The sequence below is a fragment of the Ailuropoda melanoleuca genome, chromosome 12, assembly GCF_002007445.2.
Source record: "Ailuropoda melanoleuca isolate Jingjing chromosome 12, ASM200744v2, whole genome shotgun sequence".
Lineage (NCBI taxonomy): Eukaryota > Metazoa > Chordata > Mammalia > Carnivora > Ursidae > Ailuropoda > Ailuropoda melanoleuca.
This window is the reverse complement of record NC_048229.1, coordinates 22,839,016-22,865,941: the sequence shown is the minus strand read 5'-3', so window position 1 is coordinate 22,865,941 and position 26,926 is coordinate 22,839,016. Positions and strand designations below refer to the sequence as shown.

At 50.5% G+C, this 26,926-nt stretch overlaps 1 protein-coding gene across 3 annotated transcripts in view; it reads left to right on the top strand.

Moving 5' to 3' along the window:
* The window catches only part of SEZ6L (seizure related 6 homolog like), a 185,065-nt gene that overhangs the window by 119,518 nt on the left and 38,621 nt on the right, over positions 1-26,926 (top strand). For all 3 annotated transcript variants that reach the window (XM_034638597.1, XM_034638596.1, XM_034638595.1), the window contains exons 6-9: positions 5,219-5,384; positions 7,346-7,512; positions 7,919-8,113; positions 10,250-10,388. In XM_034638597.1, the coding sequence (XP_034494488.1) occupies positions 5,219-5,384; positions 7,346-7,512; positions 7,919-8,113; positions 10,250-10,388 (667 nt within the window). The remainder of the gene's footprint in view (positions 1-5,218; positions 5,385-7,345; positions 7,513-7,918; positions 8,114-10,249; positions 10,389-26,926) is intronic.

Genomic DNA, 26,926 nt, shown 5'->3' with positions numbered 1-26,926 from the left:
GTGTTTGTGTGGATGTATGTTTTCGTTTCTCCTGGGTCCGCACCCGGGGGTGGGATCGCTGGGTCACATGGCAATTCTCTGTTTAACTTCATGAGGAATCGTCAAGCTGTTTTCTGCAGAGGCTGCACCCACCTGGCTTTCCCACCTGGCTGCGTGTGAGAGTTCCGATGTCTCCACATCCTTGCCAGCACTTACTTTGTTACACGTTTTCTTTTTGTGATTCTAGCCGCCCTGGTGGGTGTGAAGCTTTCTCACGGTGGCTTTGATTTGCGTTTCCCCGATGGCTAATGATGCTGAGCCGCTTTCCTATGCTTCTTGGCCATTTGTAGACCTTCTAAGAGGAGAATCTATTCAAGTCCTTTGCCTTGTTTTTTTTTTATTTTGTTATGCGTCTTTTTATTGTTGTTCTTTATATATTTTGGATGTTAGATCCTTATCAGGGATGTGATTTGCAAATATCTTGTCCTGCCCGGTGGGTTGCTTTTTCTTTTTTAAAATTCGTTTGTTTATTTGAGAGAGAGAGAGAGGGCATGAACAGGGGAGGGGGCAGAAGGAAAGGGAGAGAGAGAATCTCAAGCAGGCTCCCCACTGAGCGCAGAGCCTAATTCGACTCAGGGCTTGATCCCAGGACCCTGAGACCTAAGAGACAGGTGCTTAACCAACTGTGCCCCCTAGGCTTCCCATGTTTTCTCACTTCTTGATAGTGTTCTCTGAGTCAGAAAAGCTTTTCATGTTGACCAAGTGGAATTCATCTATTTTCTTCTTCTGTGGCTGTGCTTTTGGGGTGCCTGCTGCCGCACTTTGAACCCAGTCGATAGACACTGAGACACTGACGGGGCTGCTGTAAATGTTCACAGCCATGCTACGTGATGAGAACCATTACCTCCATTTTACAGATGAGGAAACAGAGGCTCATGGAGGTGATGTCACTTGTCCAAAGTTACCAGACAGAAATTGAAACGAGTTCAAAGCCCTTCTCTCCTGAGCTGTTTTTCTCAAAGTGTGGTCTCCAGACCAGCAAGGTTATTACAGATGCATAATATTGGACTCACTACAGGACCAGCTGAATTAAAATCTACATTTTTGCGTGCCCTTGTGGGATACGCACACGCATTATAGATTGAGGAGCTCTGGGTTGTGCCACGCTGTCCCTGTACCGCTAGGCATAGCCTCAGCCATCCTCAGCCACCAAGAGAGCAAAACCCTATTAGATTCTCAAAAGTTCCAATGGTGGTCGGGACAACATAGGNCCACCTGGCTCTCCCACCTGGCTGCGTGTGAGAGTTCCGATGTCTCCACATCCTTGCCAGCACTTACTTTGTTACACGTTTTCTTTTTGTGATTCTAGCCGCCCTGGTGGGTGTGAAGCTTTCTCACGGTGGCTTTGATTTGCGTTTCCCCGATGGCTAATGATGCTGAGCCGCTTTCCTATGCTTCTTGGCCATTTGTAGACCTTCTAAGAGGAGAATCTATTCAAGTCCTTTGCCTTGTNGCAGTTGGGCTCTGTGCCTCTCTCACATTAATTTTTATCTATGTGTGAAATCAGAGAGGAATTAAGCCTCAATTTGTGCTAAGAAAGATGGATGGGGAGCCACGGCTGGCAAATTGAAGCCAAACAGAGCCATCAGTTGGCTTAATAAGGCAAGGAAGGGGAGCAGAGAGACACCAGATGAGCGGCAGCTTGGGGAGGACAGATGGCCGGTGCCCCCCACCGGGGACAGTGTCCTCCGTCTCCTCAGCTCCTGAGCCATAGGACAACAATGCTGGCTATGTTTTGAGCACCTACTCTGTGCCAGGGATGGTGCCAGTTTCCCTACATGCATCATTTCATTGATTTCTCACCACAGCCCTAGAAGCGGGGTNGAGGGCATGAACAGGGGAGGGGGCAGAAGGAAAGGGAGAGAGAGAATCTCAAGCAGGCTCCCCACTGAGCGCAGAGCCTAATTCGACTCAGGGCTTGATCCCAGGACCCTGAGACCTAAGAGACAGGTGCTTAACCAACTGTGCCCCCTAGGCTTCCCATNTTTATAGTGAACTTGAGGTTCACAGAGTTTCCGTGACTTGTTCTAGAGCCACAGCAGGTGAGTGGCACAGACGGGGTCTAAACCTCCACTTTAGGACAGGAAGGCAGTGAGGAGAGAGATAGAGACAGACACACAGACACACACAGAGACACACACACACAGACACACACCTCTGTCCGTGGTGCTGAAAGAAGTATGGGGGTGGTGANCTTTTCATGTTGACCAAGTGGAATTCATCTATTTTCTTCTTCTGTGGCTGTGCTTTTGGGGTGCCTGCTGCCGCACTTTGAACCCAGTCGATAGACACTGAGACACTGACGNAGGGGGGAAGGGGTTTCTTGTCAATGTCTTTGCTATAAATTGGCAGAATCCAGCACAGAGCAGAGAACTATCTACCTTTTTCACCCACTGCAGGTCCTTATTAGTCATGCAGTCATTCAACAAACACTTAATGAGACCCAAGTATCTCCTAAAAATAAGAAACAGATGACTTCCTCGCATTTGCCTATCTCCCTTCAGTTCACGGATTATTTTTTAAAATATTTTTTATTAGATTTTTATGATAAAAGTAATATATGTTCTGGTAAAAAATTTTCAAAAAATTCAAAAGTGTAAAGATAANTTTCTCAAAGTGTGGTCTCCAGACCAGCAAGGTTATTACAGATGCATAATATTGGACTCACTACAGGACCAGCTGAATTAAAATCTACATTTTTGCGTGCCCTTGTGGGATACGCACACGCATTATAGATTGAGGAGCTCTGGGTTGTGCCACGCTGTCCCTGTACCGCTAGGCATAGCCTCAGCCATCCTCAGCCACCAAGAGAGCAAAACCCTATTAGATTCTCAAAAGTTCCAATGGTGGTCGGGACAACATAGGTCGCCTGTAATAACTGAGCACCTACTATGTGCCAGGGCTTAAGCCACGAACAAGGAGAATACTGGGAATGACAATAAATTATTCCTTCCTTCCAGGCATTCAGAATCAGGGAGATCCGAAAACAAATGAGGCCTGATGACACGTTCTGAGATTTGATTGTTGCAGTATTATTCCCCCAAGACCCTTCAGACTTGTTCTTCTTTGCTTTCTTACAAAAGGAAAATATCCAAACCATGGGGCAGTTGGGCTCTGTGCCTCTCTCACATTAATTTTTATCTATGTGTGAAATCAGAGAGGAATTAAGCCTCAATTTGTGCTAAGAAAGATGGATGGGGAGCCACGGCTGGCAAATTGAAGCCAAACAGAGCCATCAGTTGGCTTAATAAGGCAAGGAAGGGGAGCAGAGAGACACCAGATGAGCGGCAGCTTGGGGAGGACAGATGGCCGGTGCCCCCCACCGGGGACAGTGTCCTCCGTCTCCTCAGCTCCTGAGCCATAGGACAACAATGCTGGCTATGTTTTGAGCACCTACTCTGTGCCAGGGATGGTGCCAGTTTCCCTACATGCATCATTTCATTGATTTCTCACCACAGCCCTAGAAGCGGGGTGAATCATTAACACCCTTTTATAGTGAACTTGAGGTTCACAGAGTTTCCGTGACTTGTTCTAGAGCCACAGCAGGTGAGTGGCACAGACGGGGTCTAAACCTCCACTTTAGGACAGGAAGGCAGTGAGGAGAGAGATAGAGACAGACACACAGACACACACAGAGACACACACACACAGACACACACCTCTGTCCGTGGTGCTGAAAGAAGTATGGGGGTGGTGAGGGGGGAAGGGGTTTCTTGTCAATGTCTTTGCTATAAATTGGCAGAATCCAGCACAGAGCAGAGAACTATCTACCTTTTTCACCCGCTACAGGTCCTTATTAGTCATGCAGTCATTCAACAAACACTTAATGAGACCCAAGTATCTCCTAAAAATAAGAAACAGATGACTTCCTCGCATTTGCCTATCTCCCTTCAGTTCACGGATTATTTTTTAAAATATTTTTTATTAGATTTTTATGATAAAAGTAATATATGTTCTGGTAAAAAATTTTCAAAAAATTCAAAAGTGTAAAGATAAAGCAAATCACTTTTCTATTTATGATCTCAGTAGATTTTTGCAAATAGCTCATTGAAATAGGTATGGTGGACAGATCATTTTGTAACTTGTCCCCCCCACTTNTTTATTTGACAGAGGGAGACAGCCAGCGAGAGAGGGAACACAAGCAGGGGGAGTGGGAGAGGAAGAAGCAGGCTCATAGCGGAGGAGCCTGATGTAGGGCTCGATCCCAGAACGCCGGGATCACGCCCTGAGCCGAAGGCAGACGCTTAACGACTGTACCACCCAGGCGCCCCAGCAAATCACTTTTCTATTTATGATCTCAGTAGATTTTTGCAAATAGCTCATTGAAATAGGTATGGTGGACAGATCATTTTGTAACTTGTCCCCCCCACTTAAAATATGGGGAGCATTTTTCTGTGTTCTCAAGTATTCTTTAAGAACGTGATTTTTAACAGTGAATGGAGTACATTTATTTCACCAAATAGCTGTGAGTGGACATGTGTGTTGCTTTTTGTTTTTCGCTCTTAGAAGCACGTCAGCAGTGAGCACCCTCATTCATAAATCTTGGGTGAAAATCTCTAAATCTTCTTCTTAGCATAAATTCCCAGAACTTTAATGACTAGGTCAGAGTTTGGGAACGTACTTTCTAGATTTTTCTCCAAATTGCTCTCCTGAAAGGTCATAGCAATTTGCATTCGAACCAGTTATGAGCGACAGTGCTCATTTCCCACCACCTTTCCCACTGGCAAGTTATGACTGCTTTTTAGCTTGACCGATCGGGTGGATGAAAATAGAATACAATCTAGATTTGCCTTTCTTTCATAATGAGCAAGGCTGCATTTTTAGTGCTTACTAAGTGCATTTTTAGTGCTTACTAAATACTAAAAGTCTATTTCTTCTTCTGTGGACTGCCTATTTATGTCCTTGATTACCATCTCATAGTGAAGAATCAGGGCACAGCCAGTGCCATGAAAGAATCCTTAAATCCCAGTTGTTCCCTATCATGGAACACATGAGGGGATGGATCCAGTCATGGGATGAGGTCCCCTATCAAACAGGATGAACCTCGTCCGAGATGAGAAGCCTTTTACTGTGTCTTCCTTTTCCCATCCTGTTGCCTTCCACTAAGGGGTAAGGGTGAGGATCTCTCTCTCTCTCTGCTCTCCTCTCATGATCGCCCCCCCCCATTTTCCACCCCCAGCCCCCTGCGGAGGGGCTGTGCACAACGCCACCATCGGCCGGGTCCTCTCCCCAAGTTACCCAGGAAACACCAACGGGAGCCAGTTCTGCGTGTGGACCATCAAAGCTCCCGAGGGCCAGAAGTTACATCTGCATTTCGAGAGGCTGTCATTGCATGAGAAGGACAGGTAAGCCTCTGAGGGCTTACCCCAGCAGTCTCCTTCCTTCCCAGAGTGTCATAATGTGGCTAGGGATCTGGAGTCTTGAAATGGCCCGTGGAGGTCGAGAAAGAAAGGGCTGGGGAGCTTGGCAAGGATCTGAGACACCAACTTCCATCTCCTCCTTTTACAGATAAGGAAACTCGGACATACAGAGGGAAAGGGTCTCACCCCAAGCTACACAGCAGGATAGGGGAAGAGGTCTGTTTCTCCTACACATCCCCGTTTGCAGTTATCCAGGAGGGAGTACTCACTGAGCACCTGCTCTGTGCCCAGTCATGCACTAAGCTCCATGGAGGACCGGAGAGAAGTAGCAAGATGTGGTTTCCAGTTTGATAGGAAATTGATGTGGAAACACTAGACTTGTACACAGGAAGGAGCTAGGGAGAAGCTACAAAGCGATACTTAAGCAAGAGCATGTCTGTAAACTCTAAGTAATATACATAGAATCCAGAATCTTGAAACTGTCATATTCTATGACTTTATGCTAGAATATTCTCGAATGTTCTAGAAAACTAGAACCTTAGTTGCTTATACTTGCTGCCTTAGGTTGTGTTTCCTTGAAACACACAGGGGACAAGGATATTAGGGAAAGTCGCTCATTTGGGAGCTAATCCTAGGAAGCACTGGGAGAGGCATGGGACAGTGGGCAGGGAAGGGAAAGGTGTTAATGAGCAGGTGACCGTGGGGGCAAACTGTATTGAGCATGCCTCAACATAGTCCTTTCGGAGGGGGGTAAGGGAGCTGGGGTATTTACCCACCACCATCCCCCATCCATCACTGGATGAGCAATGCTCCTGGACACGCTCACTCCCCAGCACTGCCCACTGCCCTTTGAGCTGGTTTGACTGACTGGGAAGCCAGGCCGCTCCTCATCCCAGCCACGGTGAACACATGGCAGAATGAACAAACCGTGGCTTCAACATTTATGCATTTTGGTAACATTAGAAATTCATCTGGGCAGCATAAGATAAACCCTTTTCTTATGAGTCACGGTAAAAAAAAAAAAACCTCAGAGGATTAAAAATGCCTGTTTATGACTCCATAAAAGAAATTTATCCAATTTTTATACTATTTCTTTCCCTCATTTTGCGTAGTGTCTTTAAAAATACCAAGAGTAGCAAGCAGTCAAGTATCGAATGGTTTTAATAACAGTAAAAATGAATACCAACATTTTGTGAAGCACATCTTATTTTTCAGGGCACTTAATCCTGTCGTATTCTCAAGGCCCACCTGTGAGATAGGTAGGAGAGACGTTATGATCCTTCCTTTCATGGCTGTGGAAACTGAGGCCCACGACGTGCTGAGACTTACGTAAACCCAATCGGTGGAGAATTGGGAAGTGAAAATCAGAGCTCCTGACTCCACGCACAGTGCTCTTAGGATATCGGAATAAAAGAGAGAGCCTGTTCGGAGTCAAATGCTTAATAAATTTAACGCATATACCTCATGTCCTGGGCATGTTATGCACATGGCCTCTAATCCCTACATTCGGATGTAGGTAGGTGTGATTGCACCCATTTGACAGATGAAGAAACAGAGGCTCAGTGATGCAAAGTGTCCTTGTCCAAAGTCACACAGCTCAGAAGGTTACAGCGTTGGGATTCTGCTTGTCTGACTACCATTCTTTCAGCTTACTAATCTCTGCTTCTCTATTAGTAATAATAATTAGAATCCATTAATTAGCCTGGCTCATTACATCACACACATCATTTTTCCTACGACTTCAGAATCCATCCATGAGCCTAGGACAAGCGTTGTTACAGGAGAGGAAGCAGGTTGCATAAGAGGGAGCAGCTTGTCCAGACAAGTCAGGGGCGCAGTCGAGATCTGCGTCTGGGAATGAGGCCCCAGAGGTGGCATTCATGGCCCACGCCTCTGGCTACTGTGTGTAATAATCCTCCTGTCCGTCACCCCCTCTCCCCCGCCAGGATGATGGTCTACAGTGGCCTGATCAACAAGTCCGCTCTTCTCTATGACTCCCTCCAAACCGAGAACGTCCCCTTTGAGGGTCTGCTGAGTGAGGGCAACGGCATCCGCATTGAGTTCCTGTCTGACCAGGCGCGAGCAGCCTCAGCCTTCAACATCCGGTTCGAGGGTGAGGGTCCCCAGGGGCTTCCCCCATCCTGGGTGATGGCGTGGGCGAGGAGGAAGCATGGCAGAGCTGGGCTGGGTCCTGGGAGCTAGAAATCTGACCTGCTAAGGGCAAGGGGGGCCCGGCGGCCAGACTGACACTTTGACTTCCAAAGGCCGACTCCGCAGGGTCGGGAGAGCAGGGGTTTGTAGTCCCATTTTACAGATGAAAATAATGAGGTCCCACAAAGCAAAGTGAATGGTGCAAGGGCCCTCAGCAGGTCAGCTGGAACTGAAACGTGGGATCTGGTGCCCGCTTTCCTTGGAGTTTCCCTAAACAGCAAGAGGGGACCCATCTTCTTAGATCGAGCACTGTGAGGAGCCCCTGCCTCATCCGAGCTGCTCCCTCTTTTTTTGTTTCCCCACCCCAGCCTTTGAGAAAGGCCACTGTTATGAGCCGTACATTCAGAATGGGAATTTCACCACATCCGACCCAACCTATAACATCGGAACCGTAGTGGAGTTCACCTGCGACCCTGGCCACTCTCTGGAGCAGGGTCCGGCCATTATCGAGTGCATCAATGTGCGGGACCCGTACTGGAATGACACAGAGCCCCTGTGCAGAGGTGAGTGGCCCCACTGCCCTCCTCCCAGGTTGCCTCAGGGAACTCCACGCCCTCAGATGAAAAGACCAAGGGCGCAGTCTAGAAGTATGTCACAAATTTACATACCAGTTTTAGCATTAGAACCGTTTCCAGGGCNGCCTCATCCAAGCTGCTCCCTCTTTTTTTGTTTCCCCACCCCAGCCTTTGAGAAAGGCCACTGTTATGAGCCGTACATTCAGAATGGGAATTTCACCACATCCGACCCAACCTATAACATCGGAACCGTAGTGGAGTTCACCTGCGACCCTGGCCACTCTCTGGAGCAGGGTCCGGCCATTATCGAGTGCATCAATGTGCGGGACCCGTACTGGAATGACACAGAGCCCCTGTGCAGAGGTGAGTGGCCCCACTGCCCTCCTCCCAGGTTGCCTCAGGGAACTCCACGCCCTCAGATGAAAAGGCCAAGGGCGCAGTCTAGAAGTATGTCACAAATTTACATACCAGTTTTAGCATTAGAACCGTTTCCAGGGCTCACTACCCTTTGGGTCAGATTTGCTGCTTGTCCTTGAGAAAATTACAAAATTGACACATTTTTAAAGGTGCCCCTTCCTCCAAGCACAGACCCCATAGTGCATAGCTTAGTGAAAAGATCTCTGCATGGTCCATAGTCTTCTCATGCTTGGACTCTGAGAAACAAACTGAGGGCTTCAGAGGGGAGGGGGTGGGGGAATGGGATAGACCGGTGATGGGTAGTAAGGAGGGCACATATGGCATGGTGCACTGGGTGTTATACGCAACTAATGAATCATGGAACTTTACATCAGAAACCGGGGATGTACTGTATGGTGACTAGCATAATATAATAAAAAAAAACATTAAAATTAAAAAAAAAAAAGATCTCTGCTTGGATTTCAGCTCCTCTATACCCCCTTGCTATGTACTTTTGTGCAGTGCACAGCCCACCCAACCACACATGGCAGCCCTGAGGTGAATTAACAATGATGATGATATTAGTAACAGTTGCTAAGGGCTGCATGTGCATTATCTGATTTAATCCTCACTACGACCCTGTGAGGTACATAGTATTGGCCCCATGTACAGGTGAGGAACCTGAGGCTGTGAAGTGATATTTCTAAGAACAGACTGAGGGTAACTGGCAGAGGTGGAAGTGAAACTCAGGTCTCTCTGTTCTCAGACATCTGTGCTCTGAGCCCCTCTGGACAGCGTTGGCTGGGTAGAACCCTCATCTCCGTGGGCTCCCAGATGCCTGCCCTGCCTTGCCTCTCTCCCCCTATTCAAGGCCACAGAGCCCCCTTGAGCCTGGATGCACTTGGAGCACGTGTTGTAATGAAGAGAGCCCTGGCTCCCGGCAGCCGCTGCCTGGACGGCAGTTGGCGTGAAATCACAGCTTCGTCGTAGTGAGGGATTGATCCCGGCATTAAATGTGCTGGTTTAACAGAGCGGAATTTATTGGTGCTTTGGCCTCTGCCACATTGAGAACTTTCCAAAGCGGTAAACAGAGTGGAATTTAAAGAGCCAGGCACCGGGCACGGCCACATCTCTACTTCCAGCTCAGAGCCGGGCTCTTTGGCAGTAATGTTAACTAAGAAGTATGGAGCCCTTACCTCGGGTCAGGCGCTGTGCTGCCTTTGACCCCCATGAGCTCGATTAAGCTCCAGAATAACCCAACGGAGCCAGTGAGCAGTGGTGTTACTGCAGCTTTACGGAGGGAGGGAGCTGAGACTCCAAAAGGCTGCATGCCTCATCATTGAGTCTGGGGGGGGCAGAGGCAAGACTCGAACCCAGGTCCACCTGAATGGAATGTGTAGCATCTGTTGGCCACTACTCACCCTGCCCAAGAATAGGGCTGTTGCAGAATCATCCAGAACGTTGAGCTCTGTCCTTGATCCTGAAAGAACCACAGCGTCCTTCGCCCCACCTTCACCAACCCTCAGCTAAAAGGAGGCAGGGAGCCAGCCCTAACTTAATCATTCCACACTCATGCAAGGACCGCCTACGGGGCAACCACCTGTTCTTGGTACCTGGCGAGCCGTGACTGTCTGACTGCATAGCCCTCGCTCTTAACCGCTACGCCATACTGGCTTCCTTAAGAATAACATGCATCTGTCTCTGTCTGTCTGTCTCTGTCTTCTACAGCCATGTGTGGTGGGGAACTCTCTGCCGTGGCTGGGGTGGTGCTGTCCCCAAACTGGCCGGAGCCGTACGTGGAAGGTGAAGATTGTATCTGGAAGATTCACGTAGGGGAGGAGAAACGGATCTTCTTAGATATCCAGTTGTGAGTGTTTATGATGCATGGACCTCAATCCAGCCCAGGTGGGGAAGAGATGGCTTTTGCGTTGTTCTTTCAGCCAGGGTTAAGGAAGCATCTGCTAGGTGTTAGGGAGTGTGCCAAGAGCTGGAGTCCCAGTGGTGGGAGAAACGACAACACCACGCACACATAGACAGGATCCCTAGCCTCCAGACCTTCCATCTTTGGAGGAAGCTGGCATTAAAGCTGGAAATGCTCCCACGATGGCATACCGTAACTTGGGTGAGCAATGTAAGGATACATGAATGGTGTTATGAGATCCTATAATGGGGGTTTGATGTAAAGAAGGTCCAAAAAGCTTTCCCTGAGGATGGATACTAAAGCTCAGAACTAGGGAATGAGTTGCAGTAAATATAGCTGAAAGGAACAGACTACGCAAAGGCCCTGTGGCAAGAACTAGCACGGTATTTGTGAAGGACTGAACAGCCAGTGTGGTCAGGAGGAGGAGGGAGGTATAACACGTACTGTCTGTGCTGTAGCAGGTTGTTTTCTTATCCGTCTCTCTCAACTAGCCCCGAAGGTCCTTGTAGTCAGGGCTAACTCTGATTTCTCTCTGTCCCGGGATCTAACACAGAGCTCACCGCAGAGTAGTCGCTCGGGAGACGGGTGCTGCGTGAAGAGCTACTGTCATGGATGGCGTTACCCGGCTGTGTGGCTGTTGGCTGGACTCAGTGGGGGTGCCTATGAGACACTCCATCCAGAACTTTCCTCCTGCTGAACTCCCCAGGGATGGGGAGAAGCAGACAGAGACAGATGGTTGTGTCTAGAAAAGCAGAAGAAAGGGCTTCCGGGCAGACCCAGACACGGTGGCTGGGACGGTGGAGGGCGGTGGGGGGTGGGGGCAGGTTCTGAGAGCCTCTCTGGAGGTAGCCAGGGCCTGGGGAGGGGCGGGTAGCATGCCCCCCAAGCCTGAAGTAGAAACCCAGTCTGCTGGGAAGCAAGACCCCCCAGGCTGCCTTGCTCTGCAGAGAAGCCTTGCAAGAGGGGAGTTATCTGCAAAATTATGGTAACATTTCGAAGCAGTCCCTTAAGGGTTGGGGGGGTGCCCTTGGAAGCTGCCCCAGGATCTTTTGCTCCAGTTGATTCGAAGGTTTACAGATCTTGCACAGCTGCCCCTTGCGGACTTGCGGCCAGGCCAGCCTGGGTCGGAATCCCATCCCCCCGTCTCCCCAGCTGTTTCCTTTGGGCTTCTTTCTGGCTTTGGTCTTTCTCATCAGTTACGAGGGTCTTGAAACATCAGTGTTTCGTGGCTACCGGAGGCAGCTTGTAAGCGTCCCTTGCCCATTCCCACCCTCATTCACTCCTCGGTGGGAGTTCACCCCTTCCTCCTGTTCTCACCTCTCTGACTTCTAGAGTCTGGTGGGAGGTGCTCATTCCCTCAAGACGTAGTTTCTGAGTTGTCTATTATGATCCATGCCAGGTTGTAGGCCCTGGAAAGGCTCTGGCAGCTGCCCCTTGGGCAATAAAATTTATAATTGGAGCAGAGCAGGTGGGATGGTCTCTACTGGCTCTGGGAGGGGATAAGATACATATGCACCTACTGTGTGCTAGCAGCAAGCTAGGCACCAGGGGTCCCGTTGTGAGACAACAGAACAGTCTCTGTCCTCACTGTCCAGTGGGCGAGGCAGACATGAAACTAGATGTGGTGTGGTGAGAGCAGTGATCGGGAGGACAGGCCACTGAGGAGGCCTGAGTGAAATCAAGGAGGGCTTCCAGGAGGAAGGGACTTCTGAGCTGGGATGAAAGAGAAGGTAGGCAATAATGAAGAGAAAGGAAGAGTGTCCCAGCCAGTGAGAACAGAATGTGCAAAGCCTGGAAATGAGAGAGAAGGTGGCCTGCTTAGTGACTTGAAAGAAGTTTAACGTGGCTAGAGCATGGAGATTAGGTAGGGGTTATGGAGGGAAAGGGTCCAAGGGAGCCCTGGCGTCTTCTTAGCTGAAGCTTCAAATAGAGCACTCCTTTCTAAAGCTGTTTCCTCTGGGAAGCCTTCTGTGGCTCCCTACTGTCCTCCTGGTAAATATGGATGTGTGGTCCTGGTTTATGAGCACCTGTCCATGAGAAGTTTCTAGCAAGCCATCTCAATCTTCAGCCAGGAGAAGGAGAAACCAATTCCAGGTATCCTGGCTTCTCTTGCAGAAGGTCCTCCCAGCCCCATGTCCCCTGAAATTATCCATGCTTTCCCGTTCTGCTGGGCTCAGCGGCCTTCTCCTCACAGCGTGCCCCCCAGATGCATGGTTCTGCTGAACCAAGACAGGCCCATGTCTTCTCTTGGTGTCACAGGCTTGGATGAGGAAACAGGAAAATGGGAGCCCTTGCTTTCACTCTCTCTACGCATCAAATACTCAATTAACCTTCTGCTTGACGCTAGATTGGGTTTTATTTCCACAGCAAAGCATGCAATGGCACAGCCAATCCAGGAACCTGAGCTGTTAGGTTTCTCAAAGCCGGGCCACCACTGGCATCCGCCTCAGGAAGGGACCCCTTGCGGGGGGCAGACCTTCTCTCTTCTTATCATCCTGGCAACCCCAGATATGAGTTTTGGTGGGGAGACAGGAGCCCCGGCTTCCCTCCTCCACACCCTGCCAGGGATCCCTGAGCAGCCCCGGACCCGGCACCAAGCCTCTCTGGGCTTCACGTTCCCCCTCTGCAAAGCGATGGGCTGCCTCAAGCCAAGAGAGGGCAGACTCAAGCTCACAGAGGGCCAGGCGAGTAAGGGAGAATGGGAACTGGGGCCAGTGTGGGCTGATATGGAGGGGAGGGATCTGGACTGAGGGGTTAGTGCATCCCCACTGGAAATCATTTAAATTTGGTTTTTTTAGAATAATGCCCCTCCCCGCCCCCCCAAAAAAGTAGTGTCTGCTGGCTGGGTCCAGACTTGCGGCGCCACCCCTTTGAAAGCCTTGGTCTAACTAGGGATGAAGGTTCTTTCTCATTGCCGTGAGGAAGAGAGTGATTTTCATCATTGAGTGCTTCCAATTTGCAAAGCGGTTTACAGACACAGAGTTATTTAGTCCCCAGAGTAATCTGTGGGGGAGATACAGCTCCTCTATTCAACCCGTCTTCCCTGCCTTCTGACCTTTTCAGTTGCGTGTCTAAAAGGCCTCTCGAAAAAAGGGTACCCAAAGTTAAACTCCCGATTCCCCTTCTGCAAACCCATTTCACCCATCTGCCCATCTCAGTAAGGAATCATCCATTCTACCAGCTGCTAGGGACAAAAGGACTTGGGATTGTTCTAGACCAGGAGAACGGGTGTGCGTCCAACGACTGGGTTTCTTGGCAGTGGGGTGGGGAGAAACACCCTGATTTATGGTATTTGCCAATTTCCGCGCTGTAAATACTCCCACCATGGCCCATCTCGAGCTACTGACACAATGCTAACAGGATCGCTAGATGCCTGGGCGTTTAACGATTGACTCATGAGCCGGAGTGAGCTGCCGGGCACACTCACGTCGAATTGGGTTCTTCTCTTTCTCGCACACCCTGTCCTCAGGTCCTTAGTACTTCCTATTGATTCTAGAACTCAACAATTGGAAGATGCCCAGAGTCTAAGCACGTGTATCACTCCCACCACTACCACCATGGGCCATGTCTCGTCCCAGGATTATTCCAGAGGCATCCTGGCTGGTATCCCCACTCTTGCTTTTGTCCCCTTTGAGACCATTTGTAACCCACCACTTTGAGTGATCCTGTTAAAACCTAAAGCAGGTCACATCACGCTCTGCTTCAAAGCCTACACTAGCTCTATATTTTACCTAGAGTAAAAAGGCCCCATGTGATCTAGCCCTGGTTACGTCTCCTGTTTCATTTCTTTCCACTCCTTGTTCTCTCCATTTGTCCACACCGGCTTCCTTGATGTGCCATAGATATACCCCAGGGCCTTTGCACTGGCTGTCTCTTCTCCCCTCCCCCAACCCCGGGATGCTCTTCCCTGAATAACCTGCATAGCTCACTCCCTAGCTTCTTGTGGGCCTCTGCTCACAAATCCCCTCCTCTGAGAAGTCCCCCGACGCCCTGATCTAAATCGGCATCTGTCATTCTTTTTTTTTTAAGATTTTATTTTATTTTTTATTTTTTTTAAAGATTTTATTTATTTTTTTGACAGAGATAGAGACAGCCAGCGAGAGAGGGAACACAAGCAGGGGGAGTGGGAGAGGAAGAAGTAGGCTCATAGCGGAGGAGCCCGATGTGGGGCTCGGTCCCATAACGCCGGGATCACGCCCTGAGCCGAAGGCAGACGCTCAACTGCTGTGCCACCCAGGCGCCCCTTAAGATTTTATTTTTAAGCAACCTCGACACCCAACGTGGGGCTCGAACTCACAGCCCCAAGAGCAGGAGTTGCACGTTCCACTGACTTAGCCAGCATCTCTGTCATTCTCGATATTCTTCCCTTGTTTCACATTTCCCCATAGCACTTAGCCACCCAACGTACCACACTTGTCATATTTTTTTTTAAAGATTTTATTTATTTACTTGACAGAGATAGAGACAGCCAGCGAGAGAGGGAACACAAGCAGGGGGAGTGGGGGAGGAAGAAGCAGACTCATAGCACAGGAGCCTGATGTGGGGCTCGATCCCAGAACGCCGGGACCATGCCCTGAGCTGAAGGCAGATGCTTAACCGCTGTGCCACCCAGGCGCCCCCACACTTGTCATATTTGTTGAAACATGTCACCCCCTCCACCAACAATGTCACGTCCAAGAGAAGAGAGGGATTTGTTTTTGCTCTTTGAGTCCCTGCTATAACCGAAGTAGGTAGATCAATGCCCAGCCCATAGTAGGTGCTCAATAAAGTAAGAGTCCGTGAAATCAAGACACCTGCTCATGGCCACAGAGCTATGAGGGTGCAAAGCCAGAATGTGAACTCAAATTCACGTCCAGCTGCCTCCGGTGCACAAGGAGGGGGAAAAAGGTCACAAAAATATGGGAAAGACCACTGAGGCGTGGCCTCCTTTTTATCGATAAGTCTATATTGATTACATGACCAGCAACATTAAGAAATAAGATTTTGGTTAAAAGCTATCAAGTAAAATAATTGTATGGGAAGACCCCCAAGAGAAGGTTTTATAGAATTATAGCATCGAAGGATTTGCCCTCATAGACTTAGAAGCAGAATCTAGGGTGGGTCTTCTGAGGACCCCCAACCCAGTGATGGCCAAATCCGCTAGTAGAGTTTGGGGACCAAGTGGGGTGGGGTGTGGGGACGCTGTACTGTCCCTCTGGGTAATCAGATGCTAAACTGAGGGGAAGGTGATGGTGAAACCACAGACAGTCTCCGATCTGGGGCCGTGAGGGAGGCTCCTTCCATGGGGACACACAGCCAGCATCATCCCAGGACCTTAGGCTTCAAAGTGACATCGAAATCAATTCAGTCCAGTTTCAGTCATCATGGACTTGCTGTCATTTTTCGCATTGAGCAAGTTCCGAGTGATTCCATGTGCATTTATTGAGTGCCCTCTGTGAACAAGGTTTCCACTGGGCCCTGGCAGGGAGCAGGAATGGCATGGCCCTGTGCTAGGGGACATGGTGCACTCAGGAGCAAATCCAGGGGCCCTCGAGGCTCAAAGTGAGGAAGGGGAGCCTGGTGGGTGATGTGCAGTGAAGCTTTCCAGGGAAGGCAGCATCTTTCTCAGCAAACAGCCGTGTCTGGAGGCGGTCCCGGTTGTACACTTGGCATGGGGGAAAATGGGGTGCCTCTGGCATCTAAGTGGGGAGCACCTCCCCAGGGATGCTTCTCAACTTCCCGCAGTGCACAGAACAGCCCCCACCACAAAGAAGTAGCTGACCCAAAATGCCAATAGTCCCGAAGCAGAAAAACCCTGGTCCCGCCCAAAACCTGGAGGACAGACAGAAGGTGGGAAAAGACAGGGAGTGGGGAACTGTGTTCGAGCCAAAAAGAACAGCATGTGCGAAGGTCCAGAAGCAGGAGAACACACCTCTCTTTTTGCGGGTCCGTAATCTGGAAGATAAGCGGAACACCTCGTGCCTCCAGGCATTCCCTCGGCGGGCACCCTCAAAGCAAGCACACGCACCCGCACCGCGTTCTGCTATCATCTCCGTTAAACAGGTGAGCAAGCTCAGGGGCGGACAGGTCCCACGGCCGGGAACTGGCACAGTGAGATGCAGACTCGTCTTGCCATGCCTCCAGGGTCTGGGATCCCCACCAGCCCTTAAAATGAGCCGGAGGAAGCCCTGTGTATCTGGAGAGGCGGCATCGAGGAGGGGACCGACAGGCAGCAGAGGAAATCAGGCGGGGCCTTGAAGGCCGCGTCCGGAAGTCTGCACTGGCCCAAGCTGGGCAGCAGGGGAAGGGCTTTAAGCCGTTAACGGGGATTAAAGCTTTGCAGAGGGGAGCCGAGCCCTACGGTCAGCAGCCTTGGGCTCTCCCCGGCAAACCCTGGTACGCGCCCGGCAGCGTGGCATCTGGACCTGGCACCCCCTTCCTCCCACAGAGGGACCGAAAATAGCATCTCACCAGCCAGGGTTACGTGAGGCCCGAGAACTGCTGGGTTTAATTTATCTTGCTTGGTTTCCGCTGACAGTTTTAGTAAACCAATTTGAGTTTGATAGTAAAAATAATTCTGTCCTCAGGGCCCCTCACACCGCCTAAGTGCTTGCAACCGTTCCTTATCGCCTTGGCGAGGGGGAAGGAGTTCGCGCTGTTGACTGCGCGGGGGAGATGGCCCGTAGTAGGTGTTGCGCACTGTCTGCTGAGTCATGACGTAAACCACGTAAACCACGCGTGGCAAGCCAGAGGGGACTTCTTTTCTCCCCCTCATCTACTGGGCGGGTCTGTTGATGCCGTGGGCGCTCGCCTCTTGGTTCCAAGGAATCAGGCTCTATGAAGACCTACTGTGTGCCATCCCCCAAACTGCCTGCTTTATGCCCACGAGCAATAGAGAGCATGACGCACGTTACAACACATTATTATACAGAGATCATAATTGCGTAAATTAGAGCTCCGGGTGTAGAGATCATTGCAGAACGGAAGTTACCTACATTAGAGAGAATGTAGGCAAAGCGGGGCGCGTGGGATCCTCCACGTCGCTGGCACTTCATCCACGGAGACGGTGATTACCAGGAGTCCTTATAAGATATTATGGTCACCACGTCCTGGGTTTGCAAATGACAGAGAGGTTGTTAAGTGGCTTTCTCAGGTCACACAGCTAACAGAAGCCTGAGCCAGGGTTCGCACACACATCATAGCCTCCGCTTGTAGGAACTTGAAAGGGCTTTGGGGGGACCAGCCGTAGGCCTCCACGATGCACCAGGGAGGCTCCCAGACCTCCAGAAACTCAAAGTTTGGGAAGGGAAGTGGTGTCATGCATGAGTAGACAGCCCGGCGAGATGCGGGCTGAGTGGTGTGGCTGGAGGAGTCGAGGGAGGGGAGGTAGCAGGACCCTGCATTAGCTCTGCAGGCCGTGGGACTGTCACAGAGAAGGTGACATCCAAGCAGAATCTTGAAGAGTGTCAGTTGGCAGAGCTGGAATGGCGGAAAAGGGCATTCCAGGAGGGGCCCCTGGGAGCAGGGCTCTCGAGCTGTGAAAACAGGGACCGTTAGACACCAAAGAGATGCCCTGAATGACGGCTTTAATTAGAACCGTCTGCTTTGCGTTATTGGTGATAGAGGTGGGAAGGGAGGGTGCATAATCTTAAAATGAGTCAGGACCCCCCAGGCTAAACCTCCTTCATACCAAATGCCTGTTCCCTAACCCGTCCTGTACCTGTCAGCTCCATCAGCTTACCTAAAACACAACTAAGCATGAGCCTTTTAAAACCTTAAGGGTTTCTGAAATTTCTCTCTTTCTCCCTCCCTCTCATTCTCTCTCTCTCTCTCAAGATAAAGCACAGAAAGGAAAATAAAAGAACTAAGTATTTAGTGGTGAAGCCATCGTAGACTGGAAGAGCTGGGAGGGGCCCAGAGAGTGCAAGTAACTTGCCCAGCATCACACAGCCAGTCAGAGCTAGGACCAGAAAAATAACCTTAGCGTGGCCATAGACACTGAGCACAGCCGTCAGTCACAGTCTTGAAGATGCCACGTGACAGGGAGACCCTGCAGTTTCTTGAGTCCAAAAGAGCTACATTTAAATCCTGGCTCTGCCACGCCCACTAGCTCTGTGGCCTCAGCAGGTGACAGCAGGTGGCCGTTCCCCACCCCAGGACAGGAGGTTTGCTCCCTGGATCCCCCAGCGCCTGGCACACAGCAGGTGCTCCATAGGTATCTGCTGAATGAGAGAGAGAGAGAGAGAGAGAGCGCGAGGTGGTGAGTGTGTGAGTTAATTAAATAATGTGATGTTCTTAGTAGAGTTTCTGACCTTAAATCAGCAAATAACCACAGTCAACATTCCTTTCGCCCCTTCCTCTGTGCTGCATTTTATGCTGAATACTCAGCATGCGTTATTTCATCGATGATGACACCATCGTAAAAAATGTCTTACACCCATCAAGCCTTTGGCGTTTACCAGTTGCTGAGTGCTTTCACCCATATTAACTCATTTCACTCCTACCAGGACACTTATGTGATGTCACACTGGTTATCCCCTCTTTTTCTTAAGATTTTATTTATTTATTTGAGAGAGAGAGTGAGAGAGAGCATGAGCAGGGAGGAGAAGGAGAAGCAGACTCCCCACCGAGCAGGGAGCCCAATGTGGGGCTCGATCCCAGGATCCTGGGATCATGACCTGAGCTGAAGGCAGACGCTTAAGCAACTGAGCCACCCAGGTGCCCCCCCTTTTATTTTTTCTAAAGATTTTATTTATTTGAGAGAGAGAGAGAGAGCACAAGCTGGGGGAGGGGCAGATAGACAAGCAAACTTCCCTGCTGAGCAAGGAGCCCAACCCAGGGCTCGATCCCCAGACCCTGAGATCATAGCCTGAGCTGAAGTCAGGCACTGAACTGACTGAGCCACCCCGGCGACCCATGGCTATCCCCTTTTACTGATAAGGGCACTGAGGCTGAGAAAGACAAAGTTGCTGGAGGACACAACTGGGGAGGGGCCGAGTCAGGACTCGAACTCAGATCTCTTGGTCCAAAACCAGTGTTATAACCACAAAATAAATAGTAGTGAGGTGTTCCACAAGGAAGAAACCCATAGCCCCATCTTACAGAAGAAATTAAGGCTCAGAGAGGTGCCTCCTCCCACCCCCACATCCCCCATTTCCTGGGACCTATTGCAGCCATACATCTGTGGAAGAAAAAAGTTTCAGCTGGGCTCCGTCCCGCTTGCCTTCTCTGACTCTGCAACAGAGCCCAGCCCCAAATCTTTCCCTGTTTATGGGCCCCAACACGGTTCTCTAACCAGGAAATAAAAAGACCTAATAACAAAGCCCAGTAACCATATGATTGATAGCCGTGGAATATTTCTCTTCAGCTACTGCCAACCTATTCTGTGCTAAGTTAATTCCAAGCCCTAAAAATTAAGTGCCTTGTCCAGAGGCACTACAGTTCTTAAAATAGGGATGTCACTGCCTTGGGCTGCAAGAATTCAGCTTGAGATCCAGGCAAAAAAAAGAAGGGATCTGCAATCGAGGGCAGTGTTGACTCCAGAAGCACAGATGTCCTGGGGCGCCTGGGTGGCACAGTCGTTAAGCGTCTGCCTTCAGCTCAGGGCGTGATCCCAGCGTTCTGGGATAGAGCCCCACATCAAGCTCCTCCGCTGGGAGCCTGCTTCTTCCTCTCCCACTCCCCCTGCCTGTGTTCCCTCTCTCGCTGGCTGTCTCTCTCTGTCAAATTAATAAATAAAATCTTAAAAAAAGAAAAGAAAAGAAAAAAAGAAGCACAGATGTCCAGCAGAAATCACGGGAGCAATGGCCCCAGTAGAAGTAAAAACCTTCCATCGATTAGCGGAGGGAGATGGGATTTTCTCGGGGCCAAAAGTTGTAAGGAATCCAAGAACAGCAAAGTTCCTAGAGCCCAAATCCCATCCTGTTGCAGATAAGGAAACTGAGGCCTGAAAATGGGAAAAATCTGTCCCAAGGTTACTCTATCAGTCAGCTCTTACTGTGTAACCAGTGACCCCCAAACTCAGCAGCATAAAACAGCAAGCTTGTATGATTTCTGACAAGTCTACAGGTCAGCAAGGCAGTTCTGGTCTCAGCGGGCTCACGCGTGCGTCTCTGGATAGGGATGGGCAGGTGGATTTGCAGATCGTGGCTGATTGCTTCTCGGCCTTTTGGCCAAGATCAAGTGCAGATTGTGGCTGGTCTTTCTCATGTGTTTGGGGTGGGTTGGCCATCAGAGGGTCTGGGCTGGCCTAGGGATGGCTCATAAGCTCCATCCTCCCAGAGCTAGCTCAGGCTTCTTCCCATGGTGACGAGCCAGGGTTCCAAGACATTGAGGAGCAGTGTTCAAGGCCTCTTGATGGCAGGTGCTTTGAAGGCTTACTGCAAGGAGCGTGGACACAGAGAGGGACAGACCTCTGAAATCATGTCTGCACTCAAGCTGCAGCGGCCAGGGAAGAGTGGGGGTTAGAACTCAGGGCTCCTGGTTCCCGTCCAAGGCTCCTAATGACATCACTGTGTATGACAGCCCTATGAGGTGACCCTCACCATCCCCATTTTACCGAAGGAATCCAAGGCTCAGAGAGGTGAGGAAGTGGCCTATGATCCCACGTCTTGGAAGTGACGGAGATGAGATTTGCACTTAGCACCTGGAATTTATTTTTTTTAAGATTTTATTTCTTGGGGCGCCTGGGTGGCACAGTGGTTAAGCGTCTGCCTTCGGCTCAGGGCGTGATCCCGGCGTTATGGGATCGACCCACATCAGGCTCCTCCGCTATGAGCCTGCTTCTTCCTCTCCCACTCCCCCTGCTTGTGTTCCCTCTCTCGCTGGCTGTCTCTATCTCTGTCGAATAAATAAATAAAATCTTAAAAAAAAAAGATTTTATTTCTTTATTTGAGAGAGAGAAAGAGAGATAGCGAGAGAGAGCATGAGTGTGGAGGAGAGGGAGAAGCAGGCTCCCCACAAGCAGGGGGCCCAACTCGGGGATTGATCCCAAGACCCCAGGATCACGACCTGAGCTGAAGGCAGTTGCTTAACCAACTGAGCCACCCAGGCGCCCACAAGTACCTGGAGTTTAGAAGGCTCGGGAAATGTTTCATTCTCTACACGATACCCCCAACATACAGGAGGGAAAGAAGTCTTGGGTTTACATCCCAGCTCTTCCGCTTATTGGCTGTGTGACCTTGGATAAGTCACTCCACTTCTCTGAATCTCAGTTTCCTATCTTTAAAATGAGGATCATAAAGGGACCCACTTCTTAGAGTCCAAGGGGATGAAACTCTTGGCAAGGCCCTGGTGCGTTACACACACTGAATAATTTAAATGGCTGCGATGATGGTGGTGATGATGATGGTGACTTCTTTCTCCTGGCACGTGCACACACTGAGCTCCGTTATGCAACCACACACACACACACACACACACACACACACACACACACGCTCATGCACTCACAAGAGTTGATTACCCCTGAGCTCAGCATTTGGTGTGACAGTGAGGAATCAAGAGGGTTCATGGAAAAGTGCTCCCAGTCCCACAATGTGCAAGGGACTGGTATGGTCCGTGGTGACAGGTGTTAGGGGATAGATCGTCTATCCCTAGCAGCTGTGGGAGGGGACCCGCCCCTGTCTTGAGCTGGGCTATTACCTTGCCGGTGCACACTAAGAGCTCAGGGCATTCGCCGGCAATTAGATCTGACACCCTGGGGAGATGTGGCTGCTTGTTTTATGAAGGCCTGACACGCAGTGGCCTCGCACACTTACTATGCAGCGGCGTTTATTGAGGGCCCTCCGTGTGGCTGCTATCACGCTAGATTCCCCGAGGCCTGGAGATAACAGCTCCCACGGATCGAGCCCTTCTTGCCAGCCAGGCTCCCCGGGTGCACAGTACCTGGGTCAGCTTACTTAATTCTCAGAGCAAGCAAGGAGTCGCACAATAACGTCCCCCACGGCACGGAGAAAGAGACAGACGTTCAGAGGGGCTCTCGGCGGCTGGCCAGCTGGATGTGCAGGTGCCAGGGTTGGGGCCCATGGCCCACACCAGCTCTTGGCCCTGCCTCTCGGAGTGGAAGCGACACGATCCTGACAGCAGCCCACCTCCCTTGGGAGTTCTGAGCGGACAGGGGCATGGTCAGTGCTGCGGTGCAGACAGCACGTGCTGACCGGAGGCCCTGACCACAGTCCCCTGATGTCCACGGCCGGGAGAAACCCCTGGACCCCCGCCCGGCGCCTCCTGGGGGAGCTCGCGTGAGCCCTGGAGGTTTTGTCCTGGAGGACGCCTCCTGTGCCGGGGCCACGCGCCCCAGCCCGCGCCCGGCGTCCGTGGAGCCACCCCGGGCTCTGCAGTGATGCCTTCAATGTGTGTCGTGATGGGGATTCGGAATGACAGGGACACATCCAGCAGCTGTCAGCTCCTGCTGGGGACAGCTCTGTAACATCTTCCTCCAGCCACGCAGAGCCAGGGCCACCACTGCCTGCGTGTGTGTGTGTGTGTGTGTGCGCACACACCGGCCTCCGCCACCCCTACATGCACACGTGCGTCATAACACACACGCTGCACATACACTGCATACACACCACACGTCATACACACACATACACACACACACACACCGTGCACACACAACACACACATACACGCACATACACACACATACACACACACACACACATACACACACCACACACACACCCCGCAAATCCCAATCCACACTTAATTCCACTCTTATTTAATTAGGCTTTAATGATGGTCTCGCAGGCTCAGCTCTTGCACCCTGACTTAGAGTCCTAATGAAGAAGGCCTCAGAGCCCACCCACTAATTTTATGTATTTGTAGAAACATATCCAGAAAGAGGAAGAGCTGTGGGCATCTCCACTCAGGAAAGTCATGGCAGGGCCACAGATCTGTGTCCGTGGTCACACTTAGGTCCCAGAGGCCCAGGCCTCAGCAACCCACGTCTGAATCCTGGTATTCCCACCCTGACGCCTTCGTTGCTGCTGAATGGGGAAGGGGGGGGGATGTGGGGTCCAACCTTCCGCATAGAAGGAAAGCGTGAAGCACGAGGAGATCATAGCCATTGTTAATTCATTTTTTTACAGTTCATGGATTCTGAGATTGTCATCTGGGGAAACTGAGGCCCAGGCTGGGCTACAGACTCATCCATCATCACAGGGCAGGGAGTGGCAGAGGGGGTGGCTCCCGGTGCGATCTCCTGATGCTGGGTTTTGTTGCCACCCCACCCAACCCCTCTACCCTCATCCCTTGGCAGGGCGGTATCATTCATTATAAATATTCTTTTTAAAGGCCAAGATGCTCTTTAAATCAAATTCCTGGCCCTAATTATCTCCTTTACAGCTCCCCACAATACTATCCCCATCTTACAGGTGAGGACATCGAGGTTAAGCCACTTTCTCAGGGTCACCCAGCTAGAAACCCGCCCCTAGAGGATTTGAACCAGAGCCCATTCTCCTAGCCCTGCCTCTCAAGATGGAGCAAAATCGCCGGGGGGGGGGGGGGGGGGTTAAGGCCTNGGGGGAGGGTTAAGGACTGACTTCTTCATAGGCAAACCAGCCAGGAGCTGGTGGGTTTTCTCCCAGTCCATGATGCTGGGTGTGAAATGTCTTGTCGTTGACTTTGACAAAGCTTTGCCCGCCGCATTCGGAGATGGCCCCGTCCAGCGCTATGGAAATGAGAAGCAGCCCGGCCCGGGGGTGGTCTCAGAGGAAAGGCAGGTCCAGCACAGGAGTCTCGTTCTTCTCATTCTCTTTGGCAAGGAGAGGGGGGATTGGTGGAGGGGGGAGGGGTGGAGAAACCAGAGAAGGGAGGGAAGGCGGTGGATGCTTCCTTCTCGCTGAAACCACAGCACAGCAGTGCCTTGGGGTCCTGGCTGCCGGTGCAACCTCTTGGAGAATTTTGAGGGACACTGATCCCAGGGCCCCACCCCCGAGATGCTGAGGGTCTGATTGGTCTGGGGTGCAGCCTAAGCACCATGAGGAGGGCTTAAATCTCCCCAGAGAATCTTCTGTGCAGCTAGGACTGAGACCCACTGGCCAAAGTCGGGTCCTGAGCCTGACCTCCACGGGCGCCTGGTGAGTGTCTCGGGACAGAGGAAGCACAGAAAAGGCCATAAGAAAACTGCATTTTCGTATGCATTCAGGTGTCCTTTCAGGGAGCCAGAAAGATTGGTTTTTTATGCCCTCCCTGGAGCTGGTATGGTTTCTTGTTCTGTCTGCCATTTTATCGAATGTCATTGAAACCAAACAAGCACTGGGCCACAGGGATCCCCAGCAATTCCCCAGCGCTGAGGGCTGTCGGCGGGGGCTGTGCGGCATCATGAAGGAGCACGGAGGCCTTGGGACCTGGGCCTTTCCGGACTCCGTTTACTCCTCTATAAAATGGGATTCATGACATTGCCTTGCGCTTGAGGGGATCTGATGAGAAATGGACACAAAGGAACAGGTCCTTTTAGAAAAGTTTTACTGCACCGCACACTGCATTGATGGGTTTTGGTTCTCTCCCCCCCCCCCTTATATAAATCCTATAGTTTATTTAACCACCATCTCTACGGTCCCACAGAGGTCCTGCCCTTCATTGCAACACAGTGTTTTCTTAAAGTCATTGAAACCCTCTGAGCCTCAGTTTTCCCAGCTGGAAAATGGAAACAAATTCAGCATAACTCATCCAAGTAAATGACCTCTATCTCACCTGTGCCAAGCCCTGTGGTGGGCTTGGGGATACAGGCGAGAGGAGCATGTGGTTTCAGGGAGTTTGGGCAATCTGGTGTGGGAGCTGACAGAGCTCCGTTCCCCCCACCCCCGCCAAGCATGTAGGTTTGGATTCTCGCTGTCCTCTGTGACCAGCTGCTCGAGCTGCAGCCTGCTTCTTCACCACTGGGTGCCTCAGTTGGCTTCTCTGTGACATGGGTGAGGACAGTAGTACTTACAGGCTTTGTCCGAGGATAGAATTGGGTGTGAAGTGCTTGCAACAGCTCCTGGCATGCAGGAAGCCTTATGGAAAACTTGGCTAGGGGGGCGCCTGGGTGGCGCAGTCGTTAAGTGTCTGCCTTTGGCTCAGGGCGTGATCCCGGTGTTATGGGATCGAGCCCCACATCAGGCTCCTCCGCTAGGAGCCTGCTCCTTCCTCTCCCACTCCCCCTGCTTGTGTTCCGTCTCTCGCTAGCTGTCTCTATCTCTGTCGAATAAATAAATAAAATCTTTAAAAAAAAAAAAAAGAAAAGGAAAGGAAACTTGGCTAGTTATCATATGGCTGTAAATGCAGGTCAGGTAGGGAGCACGGAGGGACCTTGAGGGATTCGGTAAAATGTTGTCAAGCAGAGAAGTGAGGTCCCTTAATCCCAAATGAAGGGAACAGCACAGGCCCAGGCAGGTCTAGAGGCTGCAAAGTGTCTGGTGTACAAAGACGTTTGAGACACCAGAAGCGGGCTGGGGTCCCAACAGCGGACCCCCAGGAAGTCCAGAAAGGCTGAGACACTGGGCTTTATTCTTAATTTTGCTTTTTCCACCGCCCCATTCTATTACCAGCTACTTCTGATTTTCCCCCCTTAAACTGCATATAAATTGGCTTGCTTTTTCACTTGGCTTACTCTAAGCAAAATAATGTCCATGAAATTAGAAGTTTGATGTGCAGACCATATATTTATATATTTTTTCTGACTCACATTTAAATAAATACATAACCATTCGACATTTTCAAATACATTTGTCTAGCTCAAATCATCTCGTGAATGCCACTGGGGAAAGCCTTCTAAAGGCAAGATTTCTAAGCAAGGGTCAGCCATTTGTTTAAAAAGGAAGAAAGAGCAAGGTGGCTTGCTCATCATTTCTTTCTACGTCCTCTGTGGAATATTAACTGCAGTTCAACAGTTACCAAAGCTCACCTACCACCTGCCCCCACCTCCGGGCTCCTGATTGGCTGAGGTGTGGATGGGGGCATGCCCCGGAATGGCAGTCTATACCATGCTTAGGCGTACACTGCTCTCTGCTGGCCAAGAGAAGAATTACTTCACCAGCGCAAAACCAGGGTTCGCTATCTGTGTCAGGATCCGATTTGTTCTACCCTAACCTCTTTGGCTCTCTAGACCCTACTGAAAACAATAATGGGGACCCCGTCGAGCTGTTTTTATCCTTTTCGAAGAGGTCATATATTCACACGATTCAAAAATCCAAAAGTACGAATGAGTCTACAGTGAAAATTAAGTTTCCCTCTTTTCCACAGCAAACAACCCCCTCTCCTGGGCCCCTCCCTAGAGGCAACCACGGTAACTAGAATTTCTTATGCATCCTTCCCAGGCTCTTCTTCTTTATTTTTATTTTTTTTAAGATTTTGCTTTTAGGTAATCTCCATACCCAACGTGGGTCTTGAACTCACAAACCTGGGATCAAGAGTCACATGTTCCGCTGACTAAGCCAGCCGGGTGCCCAGACTCTTTTTAAGTATGTCAAAACGGAACAGAAACTTTCTATCTACCAAAATAAAGCTCCCTCCCTCCA